Genomic DNA, 22,293 nt, shown 5'->3' with positions numbered 1-22,293 from the left:
AAATGTGATGAATAAAAACACATTCTAAATTTCAATTCAATGACAACCTTGTCCCCAGGTCAAAGTGTGTTTGTGGCTTTTTTAATTTCAATGTTGTGCATCTATTACTGACTGTAAACTGTAATTGGCTTACAGGACGAGCTTGACATCAGGTTCAAAGGTTGTCTTCACGCTAACTTCTTGTTTTCAGCGGGGACATTAATCAAATTGAAAGGCCATGTGCAAATAGATATAAATGACAAACAGAGCCTAATTGTGAAATATGAGCAAAACTTTCCCACACTGTATGTTGACCAGTGATCTCAATATATGACTGGATAGCCGATAGGCCAAGACTTTTGAAGTGGCGAGGCCGCCATGTTGCTCCTCCCAAGTAACGTTTCTCGGATACATTTACAGGATCGAAATTGGAGAACATTTGAGACGGTACTTTGTAGAAACAGCATGATTTATGTTTTAATTTTTTTAAACATTAACAAGAGGACTTCAGGCATTTTACAACTTGCCTTAAGTACATGTATAAATTGTATGCTTAATGATGTTTACAGGAGGATACTTATTAACTCATTCACTGCCATTGACGGCTATAGACGTCAAAAATTAATTTGAACATTTCTATTAGTTTAACATTTTTCCCCACTTTTGTTAACAAGAGTATGAAAACCTAGGAGAAAAATATTGTACATTTAGACCAGATATCAAATTTGTGATTAATCATGAGTTAACTATTGAAGTCATGCGATTAATTACAATTACAATTTCAAATCGCCTGACGCCCTAATCTTTAATAATCTTTTATTTTTTTGAAGAAAGATTATTTAAATAAAAGAAAAGATAAAAAATTAGGTCTTCAGGCAATTACAATTTTTGATTGTAATTAATCACATGACTTCAATAGTTAAATCACGATTAATCACAAATTTTATATGAAATACAATAAAAAACGTTTTTCTAGGTTTTTATACTCTTGTTAACCAAAAGTGGAAAAAATGCTTAACTAATGAATATTTGACGTCTAAAGCCGTCAATGGCAGTGAATGAGTTAATAATTATTCAACAAAAGATGCCTCTGTCAAATCTAATATTGGGGTTTAAGGAACTGAGCGATAAAACAAAAAGGGGGTCTTCAAAGCAGCACATACCATCCACTTGTTAATTTTTTTTATTTTTTACTTGTTAAAAAATAGTGACCACCCCGCCACAAACCCCCACCTCGCATCCCGGCCTTATACTAACAGCCTACGAGCTGTATATGTCTCATCTGTACGTATACCGTATAGTTTATACAGTAGTGTGCTCGCGAGATGGGAGGAGCAAGATGGCCGCCCTGTGACTTCAACGGCTTGCATGGGCGTGTATCGGCTATCCAGTCATATATTCACAACAGTGATGTTGACCAATGAGCCAAACTAAATAGAACAGGTTTTACTTCCTTTAATGAAGATAAAAAATAGAGTACAGATAAAAATGTAAAAATCCCCCACAGCCCCCGAAAAAAGAAAACAAATCCAGTTGTGCATGAACGTGCTGTTGTATTCAAGCAAATGTTTCATAAAATAATAGACAAGGGATAAATATGACAAATATGACAAAAATAACATTTAGGACAAAAATAACATTTAGTTCCAAGGCAATGTTCTATTTATTTTTAATGTAAAAAGACAAAAATATTTTTTGTGCTTTTTAGGTAAAAAAAAAAAAAACATCCTCCAAACTATGGACATAAAGTATATAGTGCCTTTGAGACACAAGTTACCCGACTTACAAGATTTTTGAGATACGAGCCATCAGTAAACCAATTTTTTGCTTTGACTTACTAGTTACCTTTTAATTCTATATATTATGACATTATGGAGCGCTATTTTACGTCATCACAACACACATTATGTCACCGTTTGCTGTTTTCAGGGGGGAAATCATTTCCGTTCCTTTCAATAGGAAAAGAGGACGAATTAAGAGCGCAGTCATGGAACAAATTAAACTCGTATCGCAAGGCATAACTCCACATGCTTTTCATTAGACAACGATGACACATTGCGTCATTCAAAAAGACGAGAATGCACGGCAGGCTTCCCTTTAACAATTGTATTTGATCGCTTACAGGAAAAATACAAAATGGGTCGGCTCGCAACCTTTCTGGTCTAAAGTGCTGGTGGGGCTACCAAGCTAATGTTTGCAGTTGACAAAACTATTGGCAACAAGTTGCGTGTCATTTAGTGTAAAAAAAGAGAGGGGAAGAAAAAAATAAAAATAAAAGACCACTTGGGTCCATTTGATCATTATTGTTGCTTACAATTTTCCTTCTTTTCTTTGGCTTTAGTGCGTCCAGCTTTGTCCTTCTGACGCTTGGTGGGCGGGATGAAGGTGGGCTCGTCGAGTAAGTCGTGCGGCTCAGGAAGTGACTGACAGCCACTGCCTGCGGTGGAGGAAACGGACGTGAATGTCGAGCAATTGTTTACGATAACGCCACGCCAAGTGTTATATGGGTTTGATTTACGCTACCGCTTTGCCCCATTTGGAGGATGTCTGCTCCTTGCCTCTTGGCCTGGAAGGTCGGGTCCAGGTCCTCCGCAATGTTCCTGACCTGCTGGGATTGTCTGGAAACGCGACATTTGCATGTCAGCGTTTGACGCGGGGTCAAAAAAAGAAAAGAAAAAGAAGACAGGGCATGTTTGCGCTTCGGCAAGTACGTTAGTGTGGAGACGGGGCTGGGTGGATGGTTCTCCGGGAAGCAGTCGTCAGTGGGGGAGGGGAGCCCCTCCGAGTCCAGCCTCTCTCTCTGCGCCTGACAGAAAGACAGAGACAATAATAAGTGGGGTGGTCTGGTCGAGCGACGCGTTTCATGGTGACAAACTCCTCCTTGGGTTCGTCTCTTTCAGTCAGAACGTGCTCCATGTTATGTTTTTTTGTTTTCCTAACCCTTTTTGAAGCTAGATAACACTTTAACAGCACAGAGTGTGCAATCTACCTTAACTCATTCAATGCCAATGACGGCTATAAACGTCAAAAAATCATTTGAACTATTTCTATTAGTTTAACATTTCCCCCCACACTTTTGTTAACAAGAGTATGAAAACCTAGAATTTGTTGTTGTACATTTAGAATAGATATCAAATTTGTGATTAATCGTGAGTTAACTAGTGAAGTTACTGCCATTGACGGCTATAAACGTCAACATTTTATTTTAACTATTTTTTATTAGTTTAACACTTTTTTCCTCTTGTTAACAAGAGTATGAAAACCTAGAATTTTGTAATCGTAATTAATCGCATGGCTTCAATAGTTAACTCACGATTAATCACACATTTTATATCTATTCTAAATGTACAATAAAAAAATTCCTAGGTTTTCATACTCTTGTTAACAAAATGAGAAAAAAAAGTTAAACTAATAGAAATAGTTCAAATTATTTTTTGACGTTTATAACCGTCAATGGCAGTAAATGAGTTAATATTGTATTTAGCTGACACACTAAAATTAAATAGTGACTGGGTGTGTATTCAGACCAGAAAAGTCCTTTAGTCCGCTTGTTTGGTCCGGACCAAATGCGGATTTTTTTTTTTCGTTGGGTGCAATTCATATTCCCACCGTGCTTTTTGCAAGTGGACTATATTGCGTAATGACGTCGACCCGCGTGACGATCTGTGCTCTCATTGGACAGAAATGACGAGGGCTGAACGCATAACCAAACACGGAAATAGAGGAAAACATGAAATTCCGACGCGGTGCATTACTGCGCTGCATACTTGTTAGATGCAAGATATTTGCGAGCATCAATGGCAGCTCATTCAACGGAGGTTCTAACTTTGGAACGCGCCATCGATTGCGTGCAGTAACCGGGGGAGAAGTTGCCCTCCGCAACATGCTGAGAGCGATGCTTGGCTACGGTGGCTTCTTAAGGCCAAAAATGCTCATAAGTCCTGCAGTTGGAGCTAGAGATGCACGATAATGCTATTTTCAACAGATACCAATAAACCAATCATTTAGAACGTGCCGATGTCGATAACTGATAAGTGTTTGCGAAATGAACTTGAATACAAACATACTTTCGAGTCCTACTATAAGTACAAATACATCGAAACAATTGTAACGCACCATGAAGCTGAATTTTACTAACAAATTTTGAGTTTGCCAAAACAAAACAGTCATGTTTTAAAAATATCAACAAAAAACTGTGAGGGTAACATTTTGGGGAGACAAACAACAGACGTGGCAAGTCGATTATTATCGATCTGGTTAATCTGTTTGACGTCAAATTGGTCGATTATTGCCGATAATTATCGATATTATCGTGCATCCCTAGTTGGAGCGGATCAGCCCTGGTTTGCATTCAGACTGCGAAGCGAACCGCATTGAGTGCGTTTGGAAGCGGTCCGAGACCACCTCAAACCCGCACAAAAGGTCCGGATCAGCGTGGGAAACGAACTTTGGTCCGCTTAAAGCAATGCAGATCTGAATACACCCTGGATTTCCAGCTTGAAAACAAAAAATTCTCTTCTTCCTGCATTATTTTTCATGTGGTTGAAATGTGATTATGGTGAAGAGGCGGCGTCCGTTTCCTGGTTGTTTGTTATGTGTCTTCGTCTAGGGTTGGGGTCTCGTTCTGTATTTGCTCATTTGTTAATTACTCATTTTGTTCCACATGCATACGAAGACAATCACTGAAAAATATGTGATCAATATTTACATGCTGTCAAATGTTGCTCAATCAAGAGGCAGCTAACGGCACGAACCACGTGGCAGTGTTTGGTAAGTGTCGGTGACATCATTGTGATTTATTTGCCAACGGCGTATTTTGGAGTAATGCATTACCAGCATCACTGATGATGATGATGAGCAAAAATAATCCACAAAGTCAGCAATTAAATATTGAGGTGACAGGTGCGAGACGGGCCAAAGACATAATATCAATCAATATCCATGTCAATTAGATAAGATTTGGTTTAGGCTTGAAAAAGTTCAATCAAGAACCAAAAGCAGGCATTTTGCTACAAACACTCAAGATGTCTTCCACCTGTCTCTCTCTGGCCGTTCTCCAGTCGTGATGACTCGTCATGGCTCGGTATTCCCGCCACGACGCCGGCCCTTCCAAGTCACGTGATAAGCGATTTGACTTGATTTCTTGCTTTTGCATATAGTGAGCGATTTCCTAGCCGGAAACGATGACAACGTTACCGTCCCTCAAGCTTGGGAAGTGGCACAATAGACAAACAGAGCGGCAACAATGGCTTGTGGCGTCGTCGTACCTCATCTTGGGCCACCTGCGCTACCCGGAAGTCCCCCTCGGGGTGACGACTACGTGGCCGAGGTTGTGAGGTCTGACAAAAGAAAAAAAGGATGAAGGGAATCATAAAAAGTCACTGTAAACCGAGAATGTGAATGAAGAGTGTTGTTAAAAGTGAAAGTCAACCCAACATTTTCAATAAAATGTTCTACGCGCACCCAGTAGTGTAAACAAGGCATTTTGACAAATATTGTGTTTGTGGAACATGAACTAAGCAGCTAAAATAGTAGGGAGGTGCCAAAAAAATCGATTCTCATTTAGTACGATTCAAAATCGATTTTAAATGTCCCAAAATCAATTTTATTTCAATTATTTTATACTGTCTTGTCTGTATGTGCGCCTTTATTTGGAGCGCTGTTCACGTTGTACCCGATTTGGCCACTGAGGGGCAGTGTGGTTCCACGCGGTCTAATACACTGTTAAGTTGTAGCCACATTAGAGAGTAGAAGGAAAAAGTCACGATCAAGTTATTCCAATAAAAGTTTTTTTTTTCAGCGTGGAGCCGTTCTTTTGAGTGATAAAAGTGCCGCGAGTAGCGCGCTAATTAGCATTAGCGAGTCAGACTGGAGTAGATCATTACAGTTCCTTGCACATCTATAGATTGAAGCAAAAATCATTGTCAATCATATCATTTTGAATCAAAATCGTTCTTAATCGAAAATGTATTCTGAATCGAATCGCGAGACATTCAGAGATTCGTACCCCTAAAAAAATACGCCTGTTTTTTTTTTTTTTTTAAACAATGTTAATGACATCAAACTTACTAAGGTAAGGACCAATCACAGCTCGCCTGTTTTCCGAGTTTGGTCATGTGACGTTCGCAAGCTGAGCCATGATTGGTTGTTACCTGAGCAACTGTAATGTCTTTTTTTTTTTGGCTGTCCCCTGAGACGGTTAATGATTGGACTTGTTGGGCTGCATAGAACATATTATCGGGAAAAAAATATTTTGTGTTAAATTCTCTTTTAAGAACAGTAGTAAATTATTTTGCGGTTTCCATACCCTCGCCAACAACTTGTTCTCTTGCTCGTGTAGCTTGCGGGCCAGCTCCTCATCATGCAGGACCTGCTGCAGGTCCCCCAGGTCCAGGCTCGTCTGCCTCTTCTTATTAGGCAGTGATGCTCCTAAAGATTTCACAGTGTCAGCTATCGAGAACGTCGGAACGGTCACGCCCGAGATTAAAACTAAGCACGAAAATTAGTGATGAATCCCAAAAGTGCGCAAGCAGAGCAAAAGGCGATCGAAGGACCGGCTCAACAAATCACGCGAGGATGTCAAGTTTCCATTTCCTCTGGCTCATTCAAGACTGAGTAAGCAGGAATTAGAAAGTGAAAGTCACGCTGAAGATGAAGTCAGGTTCAAGGCAGCATTTTCAGAAACCAAAGCGGAAATTCGTCAACGTTAATCTGGGAAACCCCAAAGCACCACCACAGCTAAAGTTTGTCCACTATGACGACTGGAGAAGATGAGGCAGAATGACACTCAGATAGCATTGGAAGTGCTCCCCCTGCAGGTTGCAGTCAGCTTCCGCTCGTTACGGTACCTGCAGCCAAGCGTCTCCACCCGAGCCATCCGCCAAGGCTTCGCTGAGGGGGCCGCTCTGCTCCCCCCTCCACCGCCTCCTCTGAACTTAAACGTTCTTCGATGGTCTCCTGCCAACGCCCGCCAGCAGTCCTCTGGACCGTATCCTCGGGGCGCCTCCATCCTCTGCTGCTTCTCCTCTGTCCGTTTGACAGATGGCGGTCTTCGCCACCGTTCTGAGAAAACTCGCCGTGGTGCGCCACGTTGTTCTCGTGACCGTCTTCAGATCCTCTGTAATCTCGCTCGCTGTTCTCCCGGTGAGATAATCTCCTCCTTTCCCTGATGTCGCCGTGGAAACTGTGCCTGGCGAAGGCGGCTCTTTGGAAGGGTATCGGACGTGTTTGGGAGTCACTCCCGTGAAGCGGCCGGCTGTCTGGGCTCGCACCTATTTTCAGCGGTGCCCCGCTGCCTCCCAAGCTCACAGGAACGCCTCGCTCTCTGAGGACCTGGCCGAGCATCTGCCAGACGTGCGCGCTTGCGTCCGGGCGCCTGCCGGAGGCGCTGGCGTCTGCGGCGAAGTGGACGTGTTTGTCGGCGTTGCCTCGGCAGCTCCACGTCCCGGACGAGTCCTCGCTGCCGTCGTGAATCCGGACAGATTGGCTGCGACTGCGCCGCCGTTCTTGAGCCTCCGCTGATCGAGAGGCTCCGTTCCATGTTTGGTGGTTCAGTTCCTGTTCCCAGACCCGTGCCATCCTCTTCTCTCGATCCTCATTGTCATAAGACTGCTGCCAGCCTTGCCGCTCCTCTGTGATTCTGCTGGGAGTGTAAAGACTCCTGTAGTCTCTCTCTCGAGGCAAGCGCAACGATGATCTGCGATGGAGAGGCGCTGTGTTGCATCTTTTATTTAGTCTCTCTTTAAAGAAATCAGAGTCTGCATGCAGTGACTCTTCTAATTCCCTCCTGAGTTGCCCACGGGAATGCGTTTGCCCTTCACTTGACCCTGAAGTAGTAGTTTCAGATCCCACCCCGCCGCTGTAGTCTGGAGGTTTTGAAGTGTTATAATACTGCCACCTGGTGGTAGCAGGTGAGTACTGCGCCTCGTCTGGATGGCGTCTGCTGAGTGTATGCTGGTTTGGTGGTGGCGGTGCAGAACCGCTGGACCTGCCTTTATTTATGCCAAACACGCAAACACAAAAGCAGGGAGGGTGCGTGAAGCTGTTAGCGAGTATGAGACAAGAGTAGCTAATGATGAGATTAAAAATAATAATGTTATCAGGCTTTTACAATGCTGATGCCATGCTGGTTCAATGCGAACGGCAACGTGCAACTTATTGATGAGACATGGAGGAAAGCGTGACTGCGACCTAAGACTTGTTGGTGTTGCATAGTAGCAACAGCGTAAAATGACTTCATTTGAAGATGACTATTCTTATTGCTGCACTGTACAATCAAATGGAAACCAACCAGCTATTACAAGACCTTCTCTGCTGGCATAAAAGCTCATTGCATAGCATTTGTCTGGTTGCACTGCTTCTAATAGGTGATTTTTTTTTTGTCCAATCAGATTTCAGCTTCTGTGTGTTGCCAATCTAGTCCAGTCCAGTCTAATCTATCTATATATTAGGGGTGTTAGAAAAAAATCGATTCTGCAATTTATCGCAATATTACAACACGAAATTCTCAAATTGATTCGATATGCGGTCGAATCGATTTTTAAACATCCATTTTTTATGGAAATATTCAACAAAATGTCTTATTTAGGGTTAGGATTCACACATTAAGCATGGAAGAATGTTATATTAATGGAACATCAAGCCGTAATATTTTATTTCAGTGCTGTTCAAACATGAAACAGAGTGCAACCTGTTTGTTAAATGCAGTGGCTCAGTTATAAGTTTCAGATAAATAAATACAAATCTTACAGTGTACATGTACAAATTTACTGATTAGTATTTTCAAAATTTGAGTAAAAAAAAAAATATTTTTTTTTTTTTGCAAAAATCTATTTATAGATTCGTATCGGGATTAATCGGTATTGAATCGAATCGTGATACGAATTGAATCACCAGGTACTAGGAAATTCACACCTCATATATATATATTATATATATATATATCTATATATATATAATATATAATATATATATAATATATTATATAATATATATATAATATATAATATATATATAATATATTATATAATATATATATATATATAATATATATATATATATATATAATATATATATATATATATATATATATAATATATATATATATATATATATATAATATATATATAATATATATATATATATATATATATATATATAATATATATATATATATATATAATGTGGCATGTGGCATGTGATGACAGAATGGAAAGTGTACCTTCACGTTGCTCCTCCTCCTCCTCCTCCCTGGCTCTCCTCGTTCTCCGCTCTTCTTCCTCCTGCATCTGTTTAGCCATTTCCTTTACACAGACAGACAAACATTTGTCTTTATAACAAACCAGAATGACTAAGTAGGAAGAATTTCAGCGATTAGCGATCGTATAAATTCAAGCGTTGTGCTGCTAGACTGTACCCTTTACATCCAGCAGGTGGCAACATAGCACGTACAATGTGAAAGGAATCTAACAACGTGACTGACTTCCTAGGACTTTGCAACCAAGGTTATAAAGTGTTCAATAAACAAATGCTCTAACTGTTTTGAGGGCACCAAATATGCCTGCATATTTTGGGCGCTCCTGACCACAGCAACCCAAATTGTTGTCTTGAATGTTTTCATTATGGATATACAGTAATACATTCATTGTCATCTGCTTCACTGGCCACTGTTCTCCGACACAACCACGTCAACAGGCCATTTCAGCAGAAGTAGCACCTTGTCACTGGGGAATGCCAGGCAGGCCTTGTTAGAGATGAGATCATGGTCTCAGGCCTCTGTTTAGACTTTAGACGGTCTCAACAAATTCTCTGCGCGATGCATCACAACTACTACAAGTACAAGCTAACATGCCATAATTTGCTACGCACTTAAAATGTGTGTCGGCAGCTTTGCCAATATCAGCAGACAATTAAGCAGTTTGCTATGTCAGGTTAAGCGTGGAGTGCCCCGGGGATTTGGCATTTTAGCCCACAAAGCCTGATGCCGTCTGTTCCTTAATTAAAGGCACTACCTACAGGGAGGAAGAGATTTGATAAACATCTTAGATCAGATGCCTATTACACGAATTAGGTGCATTGATAGGTCATTATTTGGTACAAACATTCACTCAGGACTTGCCGTTTACATTTCGTGTTCTCCACTGATAGTTACAAGGTAGTAGGTCAGCTAAGAATTACAAAATGCTTTTTAACCAAGCACAGATACCTACCTAAACACGCACTGCACCCCCCCCCCCCACCCCACCCCCACGAACACCTCTTTGAACTCACATCCTGCAACAAAGAACGTTTATAAGCTGGGTCCAAGGCAGCCTTCTCAAAAAGGAAACGGCAGGAAAAAGGAAAATATTATGCTGGAGCAGCCATGTGACACAGAATGCTCCACTGGACCAGTCAGAAAGCTTTTGTCCACGATGCTCTTTTCCTTCAAACAATTCAGTCATTCATTTTGTTTCTATTTTTAGTGGTTATACATTTGGAGTCGTTGAGATGTGCATATGTGTCATGTGAAAAGACAAAAGCAACATTTTTCAAGGGGCGGGGCTTGTATGCGTAAAGCGGAACAGGGTGATTGATGGTTACCATCTGGTTGCCAGTTGTAATCCTTTGAATATGTGTTGCGGACAAGATTTTTTTTCTCATTCATTTTGAGAAGTTATTTATTTTGCCAAGACAGAGCAGATCAACAAAGTTTGGGTGCTTCTCTGCCTTTGCATTTTTTTTTTTTTCAAATGTTCAAAATCTGCACTCGAGTCAATATGAAATAATTCCGCTCTCCAGCGCTCACCTCATCATCCTGTTCCCTCCTCCAGGCCTCCTCAGCCCGCCTCCGGATCTCCTCCTGGATGACACGAGCATACTCAAAGTCCTGTTCCTCTCTGCACGATAGTGAGAAAAGAATGAGGTCAATATGAGTTGACTTATCAAGACACTGTGTAACAAACAGCAACAAATCTGTATTGTAGGCAAGAAATGTGCTTGATGCGAATACAGCAGTGGTTCACCTACAGTTGTCTGGACTCTTGCCTGAGCAGGGCTCTCTGCTGGGCCCGCTGCTCCTCCTCCTCATCCTGGAGCTGCTTGGCTACACGGATGTCATTCTGCACCAGCTGGTTCTTCTGAATGTTGGTGGTGTAGTACTGCTCGACTGGGTGGGAAACGCACGACAGGGTGAGATTGCATTCAGAGTAAGAGAGGAAAGCGCTTATTTTGTGGCGGAAATGCCTCGAAAATGTGAAACTCCTCCCCCTTGAAATCTTGAAAACCCTTAAAGTTGGATCACTTGTATCTTTAATGCAATGCTGTATTCACAAAAAAAAAGCTCATATTTGTCATTTGTATTTGGACATCAAGCTAGTTTTTCTTTTCTTTGCACGGCGTTAAGTTGGGAAGAAGGTTCCTAAAACACGCAATGGCGGTTCGATGAAGCAGGCCACCACAAAATTGACACCACACGTCGGCAATCTTCACCTGTCAAACAGTAGCTTGACATTCTACTTACTTTCCTGCTCCTGGAGATTGTGTGCCAACACGCCATCTTCCAAAACAGCAAAACTCTGGCACACTGAAACGGCAGAATAAAACAACACTTCCATGAACAAAACGAAAACAAATGTGGTCAGAATGTGAAGGATGTTTACACAAGAGAACGACAGAGGAGCATTCCTTAACACAAAAGAAAATAAAAGCAACTGTCCGCCCCTCTGGCATCAATTTACCCACACGCACTGTAATGATGGGATAATTATACACTCAAGAATAAAAAGAGCCCGAGCAAAAGGCACAATAAGTAACGACTCTAAATGTATTCTCAATAAAAAGAAAGGTGCAACTATTCCTCTAAAACGCACATGACAGCAGATAATGTTTCCAAGTGCATGTACGTTGAAATCTGCCAAATGCTTGTGCTGCAATAACAAATGAAACAAAAAATGTCTTTGCCATGTCTTCCAACATGCTGGCCGGCTGTCTGAATTCAAACACCTGTCCTCGCGTCTAATCCCTTCAGCAGGCTCACGTCTGGAGAGACCACAGCTCCGCTTACATCCCAGCACTCAACAACTGGGCTGGACTGACGCACACTGATGATGACATTTGTTGTGGCTGTCAGATGCAAACCACAAGCACACATTCTAGGAAGCCACAAATTATAGCGTATCTATTAACTCATTCGCTGCCATTGACGGCTATTGACGTCACAAAAAATCATTTGAACTATTTATATTAGTTTAACATTTTTTCCACTTTTGTTAACAAGAGTATGAAAGCCTAGAATTTTTTAATTGTACATTCAGAACAGATATAAAAATTATGATTAATCGTGAGTTAACTATTGAAGTCATGCGATTAATTACAATTTTAAAAAATTAATCGCCTGACGCGATTAAAGAAAAGAAAAGATTATTAAAAATTAGGAGCGTCAGGCGATTACATTTTGTAATCGTAATTACTAATTAACTCACATGTTATATCTGTTCTAAATGTACAATTAAAAAGTCTATGTTTTCATACTCTTGTTAACAAAAATGGGAAAAAAATGTTAAACTAATAGAAATAGTTCAAATGAATATTTGATGTCTATAACCGTCAATGGCAGTGAATGAGTTAATAAGAACATTTTGGACAAGAGGACATTTCTATATATATATGGCTTACGATAGTTAGACCACAGGTAGATGGAACATCGTGCAAAAGGTACAAAATATGAAGGAATCCTGAAGGTTGAAACAAAAATCTAAATTATCACCTGTGGACATGTTTTCACAAAAGCCAAATATAAGACTTTTTTTCAACGGCTGCTTTGATTATGTAAGACCCCTGTTACTATGCAATAACTATGTGCGAGTGATATGGGCTCTCAATCTTATTATTGACAATATTTTAGGGCATTTTGCCATAATATTTTGATGCACTATATAAAATAATCATTAAACATGTTCATAGTGATAACAGATGCAATAAAAATTTGTCAAATTCTTCTCTGTTCGTTGTGTCCGTGGCATTAATTATTGATGAAGCATTGTTTTTGATCATTTAGGCTTACATTTTAGATGATCATTCAAAAAATAAGATTTTTCTGTATAAGGACTTCTACTACAGATCGAAGCTTACTTCTTTTTTTTTTTTTCAATGTAGTCTTCCCTCAGCGTAAAAAATCTTTAAAAAAATCAACGCAAGGCTTCACACAGCAGCCCAAACGGTGAAGACCGTCAGCGGGCTGGGCTGGGAGCTGCTCCCTCGTCCCCCTTACAGCCCAGACCTTGCCCCTTCAGACTTTTCACCTGTTTGGTCCCTTAAAAGCGTTCACGAGGGGCACAAAGTTTGAAAGTGACAAAGTCAAAAGTGTTGTGAGCGACTGGCTGCGACATCAGTCCAGAGATGTTTACGCTGAGGAAATATGAAAGCTTGGGAAAAGTGTGTGACAGTGCTGGGAGACTACGTTGAAAAACCCCCAAAACAGATTAAGCCTTTATCTGTATTAGAAGTCCTTATACCGAAAAATTCACCTTATTTATTGAATGACCCTCGTATTTTAAGGATCCATGAACACAGTATTAGATTTTGTCTATTTTGTAATTTTTAGATTGAAGAGCACAACTAGTAAAAAAAAAAAGAAAAAAAAAGTTAAAACATCCTTGGCAGTTACTCTTTAGCTGCCAATGCTGTGATTTGTGTTCAGTCACATTCAGTAGCCATTAGTCTCTTTGGCTTAACGGGGGAAAAAAAGCCACATTATAAATAAACTAAAATCCTAAAGATGTTTTGTATTCAGAAAGCAACCCAAACAGAACAGCACGGCTTTATTTTAATCTCACCAAAGTAATGCAACAAGTGATGTATAAGCTTCATAACAACCTGCTCACACAATTAAACTGTTAAGATTTCAATGTTTACAGAGTCTCTTCTGAGTTGATAACATCAGTCAGACTTAGGCTGTAAACAGGGAAGAACCTCTGCGGCTGTTCTGAGTTCAAATGAAGGAAATCAATGCGCTAATTCCCCAAAATGGAAAAACGCTGTCTGGGGAGATCAGCGGTCAGACGTGGACAAAAGTCTGTTGACACCACAAATGACCTCCGGAAGTCGACTTAAATCCATTCCAAAACAGACATGCATTATTACTTACACCTGTTGCAGGCCATAAGAGACTGTCCCACTAAATGGATTTCCAAGTGGCCTTATGCTTCCAGTCTGCCAGCGAGGAGGGATTAGGTCTTGGATTCAGTCCAGTGAGACAAAGCAACAGTTTAAATCACAAGTTGACAGCAAATCCACAGATGAGACGGCAGAATGGAGGGAAGTAAGCAGCAAAGGATGGAAGGAAATGGAAGTAATCCTCTCCGTGAGCGCCGTGAGGGCGGGTCAGAATTGCTGGTTAACTTGTTTTTCCAAACTCTTCGCTCACTGCAGTTAAATTAGCCAGCCAGAGGAGTGGCAAGCAGACTGGGTGCTAAACTGGTTTGGAGGGACACGGTATGAGGCGTTCAGGTCCAATTGTAAAAAAAACATGCACTCGAGTGTGTTTTTTGTCTTGGTGCAAAGGTTTCTTTAAGTCCAAGAGGGCCAGAAAGAAGAAAGAGAAAGGGACGGAATATGGAAAATGGATAGATTGTATTTTTGGCTCACTAGTTCGGGAGAGAAATTAGGAATAGAAGGCGAGTGGGGGAATTCCAGAGGGAGCTGTGTTGCCTCGGCACATGGAGCTATATCAGGAGCAGCTAGACAAGACCCAAGACAGGAACTGATAAGGGGGCATGCAAAACAAAGACAACACTGCTCCCTTGGAGGGAAAGTGGGACACGGCACCCGTATCTCTTAAAGAAACACCCCAAAGCAAAACAGGGCGTCATAACAGTATGACTGGCTAAATTCATCATGTTAAGACATCGGATTTGCAGACCGCCGGCGTGTCAATGAGTTTATAGCCGCTGTGTTGGTGTACAAGCTCTGCGAGATAAAGCGTGAACGCTGCACAGTGTGTCCTTTGTCTGAACGATGATCGGGCTCGATACGAAAGACATGCAGACCTATTTCCATCCCTGTCATTAGTGTGGGCATGCCAAAAACGGAGTCAACGAGAGGCACCCTGGAAATGTTGTCACACACTTAGGAAGACAGTTCAATTATGTGTGTATTTAGGTCGCCGTGGTTTTACTTTGTTTTTAGCTACAAGTTGGAGTTTAGGGAAGGCCACTTTAAATTAAACTGCAAATCTGTGCCAGTTAATATTGTTACAGTATGGTGAGGGGAAAAAAGTATCAGACAGAATATCCTCATTTTATTTATGTTTCCCCAAACCACGTCATAAAGTTTGTGGAGATTCGGAACCATGGCAAATGGACTCTTGTTGTTAGTTGAAAACCTTTCACCTTTATACAAATGGCTGGTTCAGTTCTAAATTTTAGATGTGGCCTCTTCCTATTTATGTCTCTGGTGGATGTATCCCCTGAGGGTGGTCACAATAGGGTCATTGTTGCCAGGCGTGGCTCGTGTATGACCAATGGCTCCTTAGTGGCCACCCTTCACATCTAAAATGTAGAATTGAAGAAGCCTTTTAATTAAGAAAGTCTTTAATTCAATGCAATTCAACTTTAGCAGTGCAGCAAAATAAAATAAAAAATTGGATTAAAACTGACTCTGAGAATATGGATAAAAGTATCAGGACAGTTGGCCATTCAAAGTGGGAAATCTTATCTTCGAGTGAGCTTTGTACCCAGTTTTAACTCAAAAAGAATTAATGCAACACAAACTTCAATCTAATTAAACATTAAACTCACAAATGTTTCATTTTGCTCACATGGCAAGAAGAAGTGGATCTGTTTGTGTGTGTTTTCTCACCTTCCTGCACACGGGGGAGGTTGGACTGGTCAATCTGGAGCTCTGCCATTATTGGGCCATCCCTGCATCAAGGTGATACATAACACAACTTTGCAGATTGACAATAACGCGACATTGATGGGCGTCGGCATTGAGCTGAATGACACATAAACTAAATGACGGGGTTTCATTTAAGTGGCTGTGTGTGTGACTCATCCAAAAGTAGCTCATGGTTAAGTGCCAAATTCCAAAATCTTAAATTTGTTCCAAAAAAAATCTATATATATAAAATAAATTGCAAGTAGCAGCACATTTTAGTCAGTCGAACGTGTACAATAAAGTTTTAAACAGACCTTTTTTTCCCGACCGGCTGCCCTCGCTGTGTTTTCAACAAGTAGCAAACATGACAGCCAGCAGCCACGCGACAACTTTCGTCTTCTTCTGGTATCTTTCAACTAAACCCGAAACAAACAAACACAACAAGCTTCGTACCGAACGCGTGAAGTCGACCTCGGATTTTAAGAGAGACGCAGGATTGTTATTGGTCAAATGAAACAAAAGCCCGATCCACATTGAAACTTGAAGCCTTCAATCCACAGTGGACTCACTACGGTACGGTGTGGGTGGATATTGGCTGCTGCGTTCGCGTGTTTCCGGGAACTCCAAAATAACCCTGTCTGCCGAAATGTATTCGCAACGTTCGCGAATAATATACATTTAGCCTTCATTTATTCAAGAATAAAAGTCCACTGTTTCAATAAACAACTAATTCGAGGCTTTAGGTTTTCTGGTAGAGATAAGTGCACTTAAGACTTTCCCGATCGTCTTTGAATGCAGCATTATCTCAGCACACATTACACAGTCGACCGCTTATCGTCTGAAATAAATATCCTGCGTTTTGTGTTTTGGAGAGAAAAAACGTGAAAGTTGGGCAATTTAGTCCGTGGGCCCACCAGACATTTACAATACAATATATGCCCCCTGTCGACAATGCATTGCAAAAACATTCTGTTGTCCAGTCCAATTACACACAGTTGAAAGCACAGCCCAGTCACAGTCTTTGATCCCCCACCCAATGTTAAATACAGACGTTTTAAAATGATAATTTTAGCAGCAAAGCTATAGGGTAAATCCACATAGGCTATCACACAGTGTGTATTCATCTTCCTGTATTACAGCTTTTCTATTTAAAACAACAGTTCTATTATACTTTCTAGCTTTCTAGCCATGATGGAGTTTTTTTTGTTTGTTTTTTTGTCTATGCGTGGATACATAAGTACAGGACAATATTTTTGCAGTACACTAGTCCTTAACAGTTACAGTACCACATCATATTATCAAGTAACAAATAGGCCGAATGGCTTAAGCAAGCTAGAAACTTATGACAGTGTGTGTGTGGTTGCAGTGTGTGTGCATGTGTGTCACCCAGACAAGTCACAGTATAGGCCTACGTGGTGTATATGCCCCCCCCCCCCAAAAAACAACAACAACAACAAAAACATGACTATAAGTGTTATGTACTGAATTAATTTAAAAACTCACGTATCCATGCAATTCTGACTACTTCAATGAAGTAATAATGTGGCTTTAAGGAGCAGGTGCCGCGCAAGAGGATGACAGCGAGGGCCCTTAAAAAAAAATAACATTTTCAATTTGCAGCACTGAAGTAGGCCTACAGTGATACCCAGAGTGATATTCATTTCAAATCCCTGTATATCTAATATGGGTGTTCTGCTCATCAGCAAAATCCATGAAGAGTTAACCAGTCCGCATCATGAACACCTTCGTGTGGCGTCGTCGCCAAAAGTATCCGACAGCGTCGGTTACTCACTAAATTTACAACAACAACAAATCTATGTAATAGTCCCCAGGACAAAACATATGTGCCTTAAAAGATCAGACCATAAAGAGCAGTATTGATGTCAAGTGAAGGCAGACAGCATTTATTTCAAAAGTGGGATAAGGCTTTGAGCGGGACCCGACAAATACAGAATATAAATCTTAATAGCTTTTCATGATACACTGCAGCTTTTAATAGCCCGTCTGGCCTTTCAACCATAAAATTAAATGTCACTGTTGCTCCAAAGTTCTCATTATGATACAAGAGACTGAACACTGACATCGCCGTTCTGATAAATATACAAGTTACATACAGAGGTGGGGAATGAGGATTTTTAAATTGCCGCCTGCAGCTTTCAAACTACTCGGAAAGCTTTTGTGACGCTTTGCATTTACTGGTGCAGCTAATAAAGCAGAATGTATTGACGAAAGCATAAATTGAGCCTCTAACCAGAGCAAGGCCACTAATACTTTGGCCTTTAGAATACTGTGTACAGTATATTGTTTTCAATCGACTGCAAATGTCAGACGGCTTGCAGGCAGCGAGGTCTCGCATATTTTTGCATTTTCATTGAGCACCTTTAGAAATAATGTCGAGGTTTATGAGGACTCGTTTCCACTTTGGTTACGCGTGCAAGGGTTTGTCAACCTGCTCCGTTAATGGAGTGACATCACAAACGCCCTGGCGCCATTTATACAACAGGAACTGGTAAACATAACTGACCTTGATGTGTGGTGGGCCCATCATATGACTTTTATTAGGCCGATCATTCCAAGACGGAGAGCAGTATATTGCTGATGGAACTTGCTTGGATAGTTCTACTGCTGAATGAATATCTAAATTATAATAATTATGGATGATCTTAAGAACGTCCACAGCGATGTATTGGGCCTTTTCTTCTTGTAGGTTCTGGTTCACTGCTAGCCCAGCCCATTACACAATAGAATTGTGAAGAGATGCCCTACCCCGTGCTTGGCGAGTAGAACACATCCCCTGAATGTATTCCCACGTGTGTACTTTTGATTGAGCCCATATTGGAGCCACACAACATTGTAAAGACAATTTTTTGGGTTGATTTCCCTGTTAAGGGGGAAAAAAAAGAAGCAATTTTCTTCGTTATATAATTAGCTCATTAATTGATTATCTGAATTTTACCCTGCCAAATATCAGAATCAGAATCGTGCAGCAACAAAAAAAATCACTCATACAATTTTTGTTTAGACTTTTTACTTCTATGCTGTTGAATTATCGAAATAAATATATTGCAATTTTCTTTGATTTAACTCATCTGACAATAAAAAAACTAAACAAGCAGTTGTTAGCATTGTAAATGTAAACCTCACTTTATGTTGTAAAAAACTTTATGTTTCAATTGTAAAGGTCATTGTGTGTCTAAAGACTAAATGTATTCAGCATGCAAAAGTCCAAGTTCGTTTCACAGGCAGAAAGATTAGCAACGTTTTAACACAGTGTTCCAAGATTTTTTTTCTCCATTTTTTATTATTATTTTACAGCAGAAAGAATATAAAGCATTCAGAAAACATCTTCCATATTTAAGGGCATTTCAAAAATGTTTTGCATGGCTTCAGCAGCTGAAATCACTTTTTTTTTTTTTTTACATATCCATCGAGTCAGTGACGCTTGTACATGCACAGTTACAAAAATGAAAGCTACAAACAAGATAAGGGAAAGAGGGGGAACAAAAGCAAGAAGAAAGCAAAAACACATTAGGAGAACCGAGGGCAGCTGGAACATTTGAGGGCAGGCGAAAAGTCACATAACAGGGGAAGACAGAGAAAGAGCGCTATAGAGGAGAGGAAAGTAGATCTAACACTAGTTCATCACATGCAAAGTGTCGAGGACCCATAGCTTTCTATCAAAGTTGGGCCTTTTTTTTTCTTCTCGTTTGGAAATTGATGAAAACGTGCAGTTGGGTATAGGGTGCCATATCATAATAATTTCTCTCCATAAACTACTGTGTCTTGCATAAGAGTCTGTCGACCATTTGCGCTCGCCCAGTGGTAAGTCTCTTTTATTGCTCTGTGTTGACGAGTGGAAGATGTAGTGAGACTACTTGTTGTCCTGATTCCTGATGTGTCTTTACTGAACCTCTCTCTGGCAGGGGGCGGTGGGAAAAAGAAGAGGAGGAAAGGCCGATTCTCAAGTGTCATTCAGTCCGAACAGACTTACTCCACAGAGCTTGTCTGTTGGATTTTATGTTAATTTGTTGGGCACGAAAATTTGACAAGCCTCTCGATTTCAAAAAAAGAACATAGGTGTTAATTCCAATTCATCCTCCTGTGCTTTGCTCTGTTTCCTCCTCCCCATTTTGGCACCCTGAGTAAAACACAGAAGGGGGACGAAAGAGCAGAGCAACGCTGATCTTTGACATGTGACTACTGTATCATTTCACAATGAGCTCATTTATAGACTCAATTGAAATGAATGAAAAAATATCAATTAAAAGAGAGAGAAAAAAAGGCTAATTTTAAGCTGGCTGAAAAAAAAATAGTCCTCGTGCTTTGCCATGAAAACATTAGTAGCTACCGTTTAATATTGAGCACGTGCCCTCTCGCTTTTCTGTGGCACGTCAAACCTGAACCTGTTGGTCATACGTTCATCCGACTACCGATTCTAGGAAAGAAAGCATGCGTCAGGTGCACTTCTATCAACTAACTATTTTTCCCATGCAAGCATAATAAATCCCCCTCCTTTTAGCGACTTTGCATTACACCGGCAGGTTTGAGGGTGAATATGCATTGCAACAAACCCCAGTAGTGGCATTTCGAAATGTGATTTGAGGAAAGAAAGGAAGGAAGGAAGCTAAGAAAGAAACGAGAAAAGAAAGAAAGTAAGAAAAAAGGTAAAGAAAGAAAGAAACAAAGAAAGCAAGAAAGAAGGAAAAAAGAAAAAAGAAAGAAAAAGGAAAGAAAGAAAAAAGAAAGAGAGAAAGCTGCATGTTGACAAGCTGGAGGTTTGCATGGACGCTTGTTGTGACGAGGGAATGGACAATTCTGTATGGAGGACCCAAACTGCCAAAATTCAAAATTAATAAATGACTAAATTACTAAAAGTGAAAATATACAAAAATATATAATTCGAATATTAAATAATAAAACAAATATAAATAAATACATATATATATATATATTTGTATTTAATTTTTTAATTACATCTTTTTAATATCCGTTTTTATTTTCCCTTTCAGTCATTTATTTATTGTTCATTTTGGTCCATAATTGCCAGGACGAAATGTTATTTAAATAAGGGGGCAGTCCTGCGTGTGTTGGTCTCCGTCGTTGCGAACTGCTTTTCATTTATGTGATTTGAGTGAGTGGCTCTGCGAACAAGGAAGTCCCGCTGACTTGAATGGAGAGCTCCGGCAATGGAATGGTCTGGTCCACTGTCGCCACAATTTGCAACTTTAGTTGCTCGACAACAAGTCGAGGTGACAGTGGACGAGATAGTCGTCCATTGCTGGAGTTCTCCATGGAAGCCGGCGAGACTTTCTTGTTCGCCGACCTGCTCACTCGAACATTGAAAGGCAGTTTGCAACGGCGGAGTCCAACCCAAGACACGCTCAGTACCGCCTTCTCATTTGAATAACATTGCGTCCTGGCAGTATGAACCAAAACTGCTAAAATAAAAAAAAAATAAATGACTACATAAATAAATGACTAAATAAATAAATAAATGACTAAAAGTGAAAATAAAAACGGATATAAAAATATAATTCAAAAATTAAATACAAATGTATTTATTTAGGTATATATATATGAATATTGTTTATTATGCTAACAATGTAAAATGTAAGCCACGTTAGCTAGCACGGAGCTGTGGTGGTTTGATCTCTACTTGAGTTAGCCTGGCCAGCCAAGAGTAGGAGATTTGTTTCAATAATTTAAGTGATTTGGACAATTAGTGTATTGTTTTGCCTATTTTTATTGAGTTAACTTTAATGTTTGCCCTCCTGTTGTTAAGAAAAACGCATAAGCGTCTTTGACAAGAGGGGAGGGGGCTTTACTTCATTGTTGTAGATAATGATGCAAGCCGGTTAAAATATGTTAAAGAAAAATAATAATAAGTATAATGATACATTTGATCACACTCAGAAATGATTCTTACCACTTAGTAAGTGCTAACTATAAAGCACAGTGGCCTTGGGTTAGCCTCCATTTCAAACCGTCCGGTTCCACGCTTTCACTGCTTTTACACATTTTTTCCCACGTTCAGGGTCCAATGGAGAAAACATGGAATGATCATTTACTTTCCATCATTTAATGGTTCGAACATCCAATCGCACAATAACTTTTAGGCCTGATTTTTTGAGAGCTTTGTACGCAAGTCACAGCAGGCAGAAGTTTCACCGAATAACAGGGGTGTTGCAATGCACGGATGTTCGGAATTCTCCATATCGTATTCTAGCTACGGCCAGTGGAAGGTCATAATGATGATCTGTGTAACTCAAATGGACAAAAACAAGTCTTTTTTGATCGGCGTGACCTTGGATGAATAGGCACTTTCAACATAAACATGGACTAAATCATAATTAGAGGGGGAGTTAAACACAGAAAGATCTATTTTGCCAAATATTTTGTTAAACATTCAAACAGACACTAAAATGCAAAATATACTTATTGACTATAGTTGTGCACAAA

General features: G+C 40.2%; 1 protein-coding gene across 4 annotated transcripts; it reads right to left on the bottom strand.

The window, feature by feature from the left end:
- Positions 1-1,419: 1,419 nt before the first annotated feature.
- ccdc187 (coiled-coil domain containing 187) lies at positions 1,420-16,413 on the bottom strand. 4 transcript variants are annotated; one of them, XM_086069372.1, is made up of 13 exons: positions 16,149-16,413; positions 15,817-15,878; positions 11,480-11,542; positions 10,987-11,125; positions 10,766-10,856; positions 9,200-9,281; positions 6,828-7,970; positions 6,287-6,408; positions 5,247-5,318; positions 5,015-5,149; positions 2,691-2,785; positions 2,503-2,597; positions 1,420-2,416 (listed from the first exon to the last, which is right to left on the bottom strand). In XM_086069372.1, exons 2-13 carry the CDS (start codon positions 15,863-15,865, stop codon positions 2,280-2,282), a joined length of 2,223 nt encoding a protein of 740 aa, XP_085925498.1. In that variant the 5' UTR covers positions 15,866-15,878; positions 16,149-16,413; the 3' UTR covers positions 1,420-2,279. The 4 variants fall into 4 exon arrangements, with proteins under 4 accessions (XP_085925498.1, XP_085925494.1, XP_085925495.1 ...); XM_086069368.1 differs by having other exon boundaries at positions 2,503-2,785; XM_086069369.1 differs by having other exon boundaries at positions 2,503-2,785; positions 15,817-15,880; positions 16,152-16,413.
- Positions 16,414-22,293: the final 5,880 nt, after the last annotated feature.

This window comes from Leptonotus elevatus, chromosome 2, assembly GCF_054856555.1.
Source record: "Leptonotus elevatus isolate MCC_2025b chromosome 2, RoL_Lele_1.0, whole genome shotgun sequence".
NCBI lineage: Eukaryota > Metazoa > Chordata > Actinopteri > Syngnathiformes > Syngnathidae > Leptonotus > Leptonotus elevatus.
This window is presented reverse-complemented; position numbering and strand designations above follow the sequence as displayed.

Coding starts and splice junctions, on each gene's coding strand:
- ccdc187 (XM_086069368.1), bottom strand. CDS start 15,865: ATGGCAGAGCTCCAGATTGACCAGTCCAACCTCCCCCGTGTGCAGGAA. Junction 10,857..10,986: donor AGGCAAGAGTCCAGACAACT/GTAGGTGAACCA, acceptor ACTATCGTGCAG/AGAGGAACAGGACTTTGAGT. Junction 5,150..5,246: donor CGCAGGTGGCCCAAGATGAG/GTACGACGACGC, acceptor GTTTCCGGCTAG/GAAATCGCTCACTATATGCA.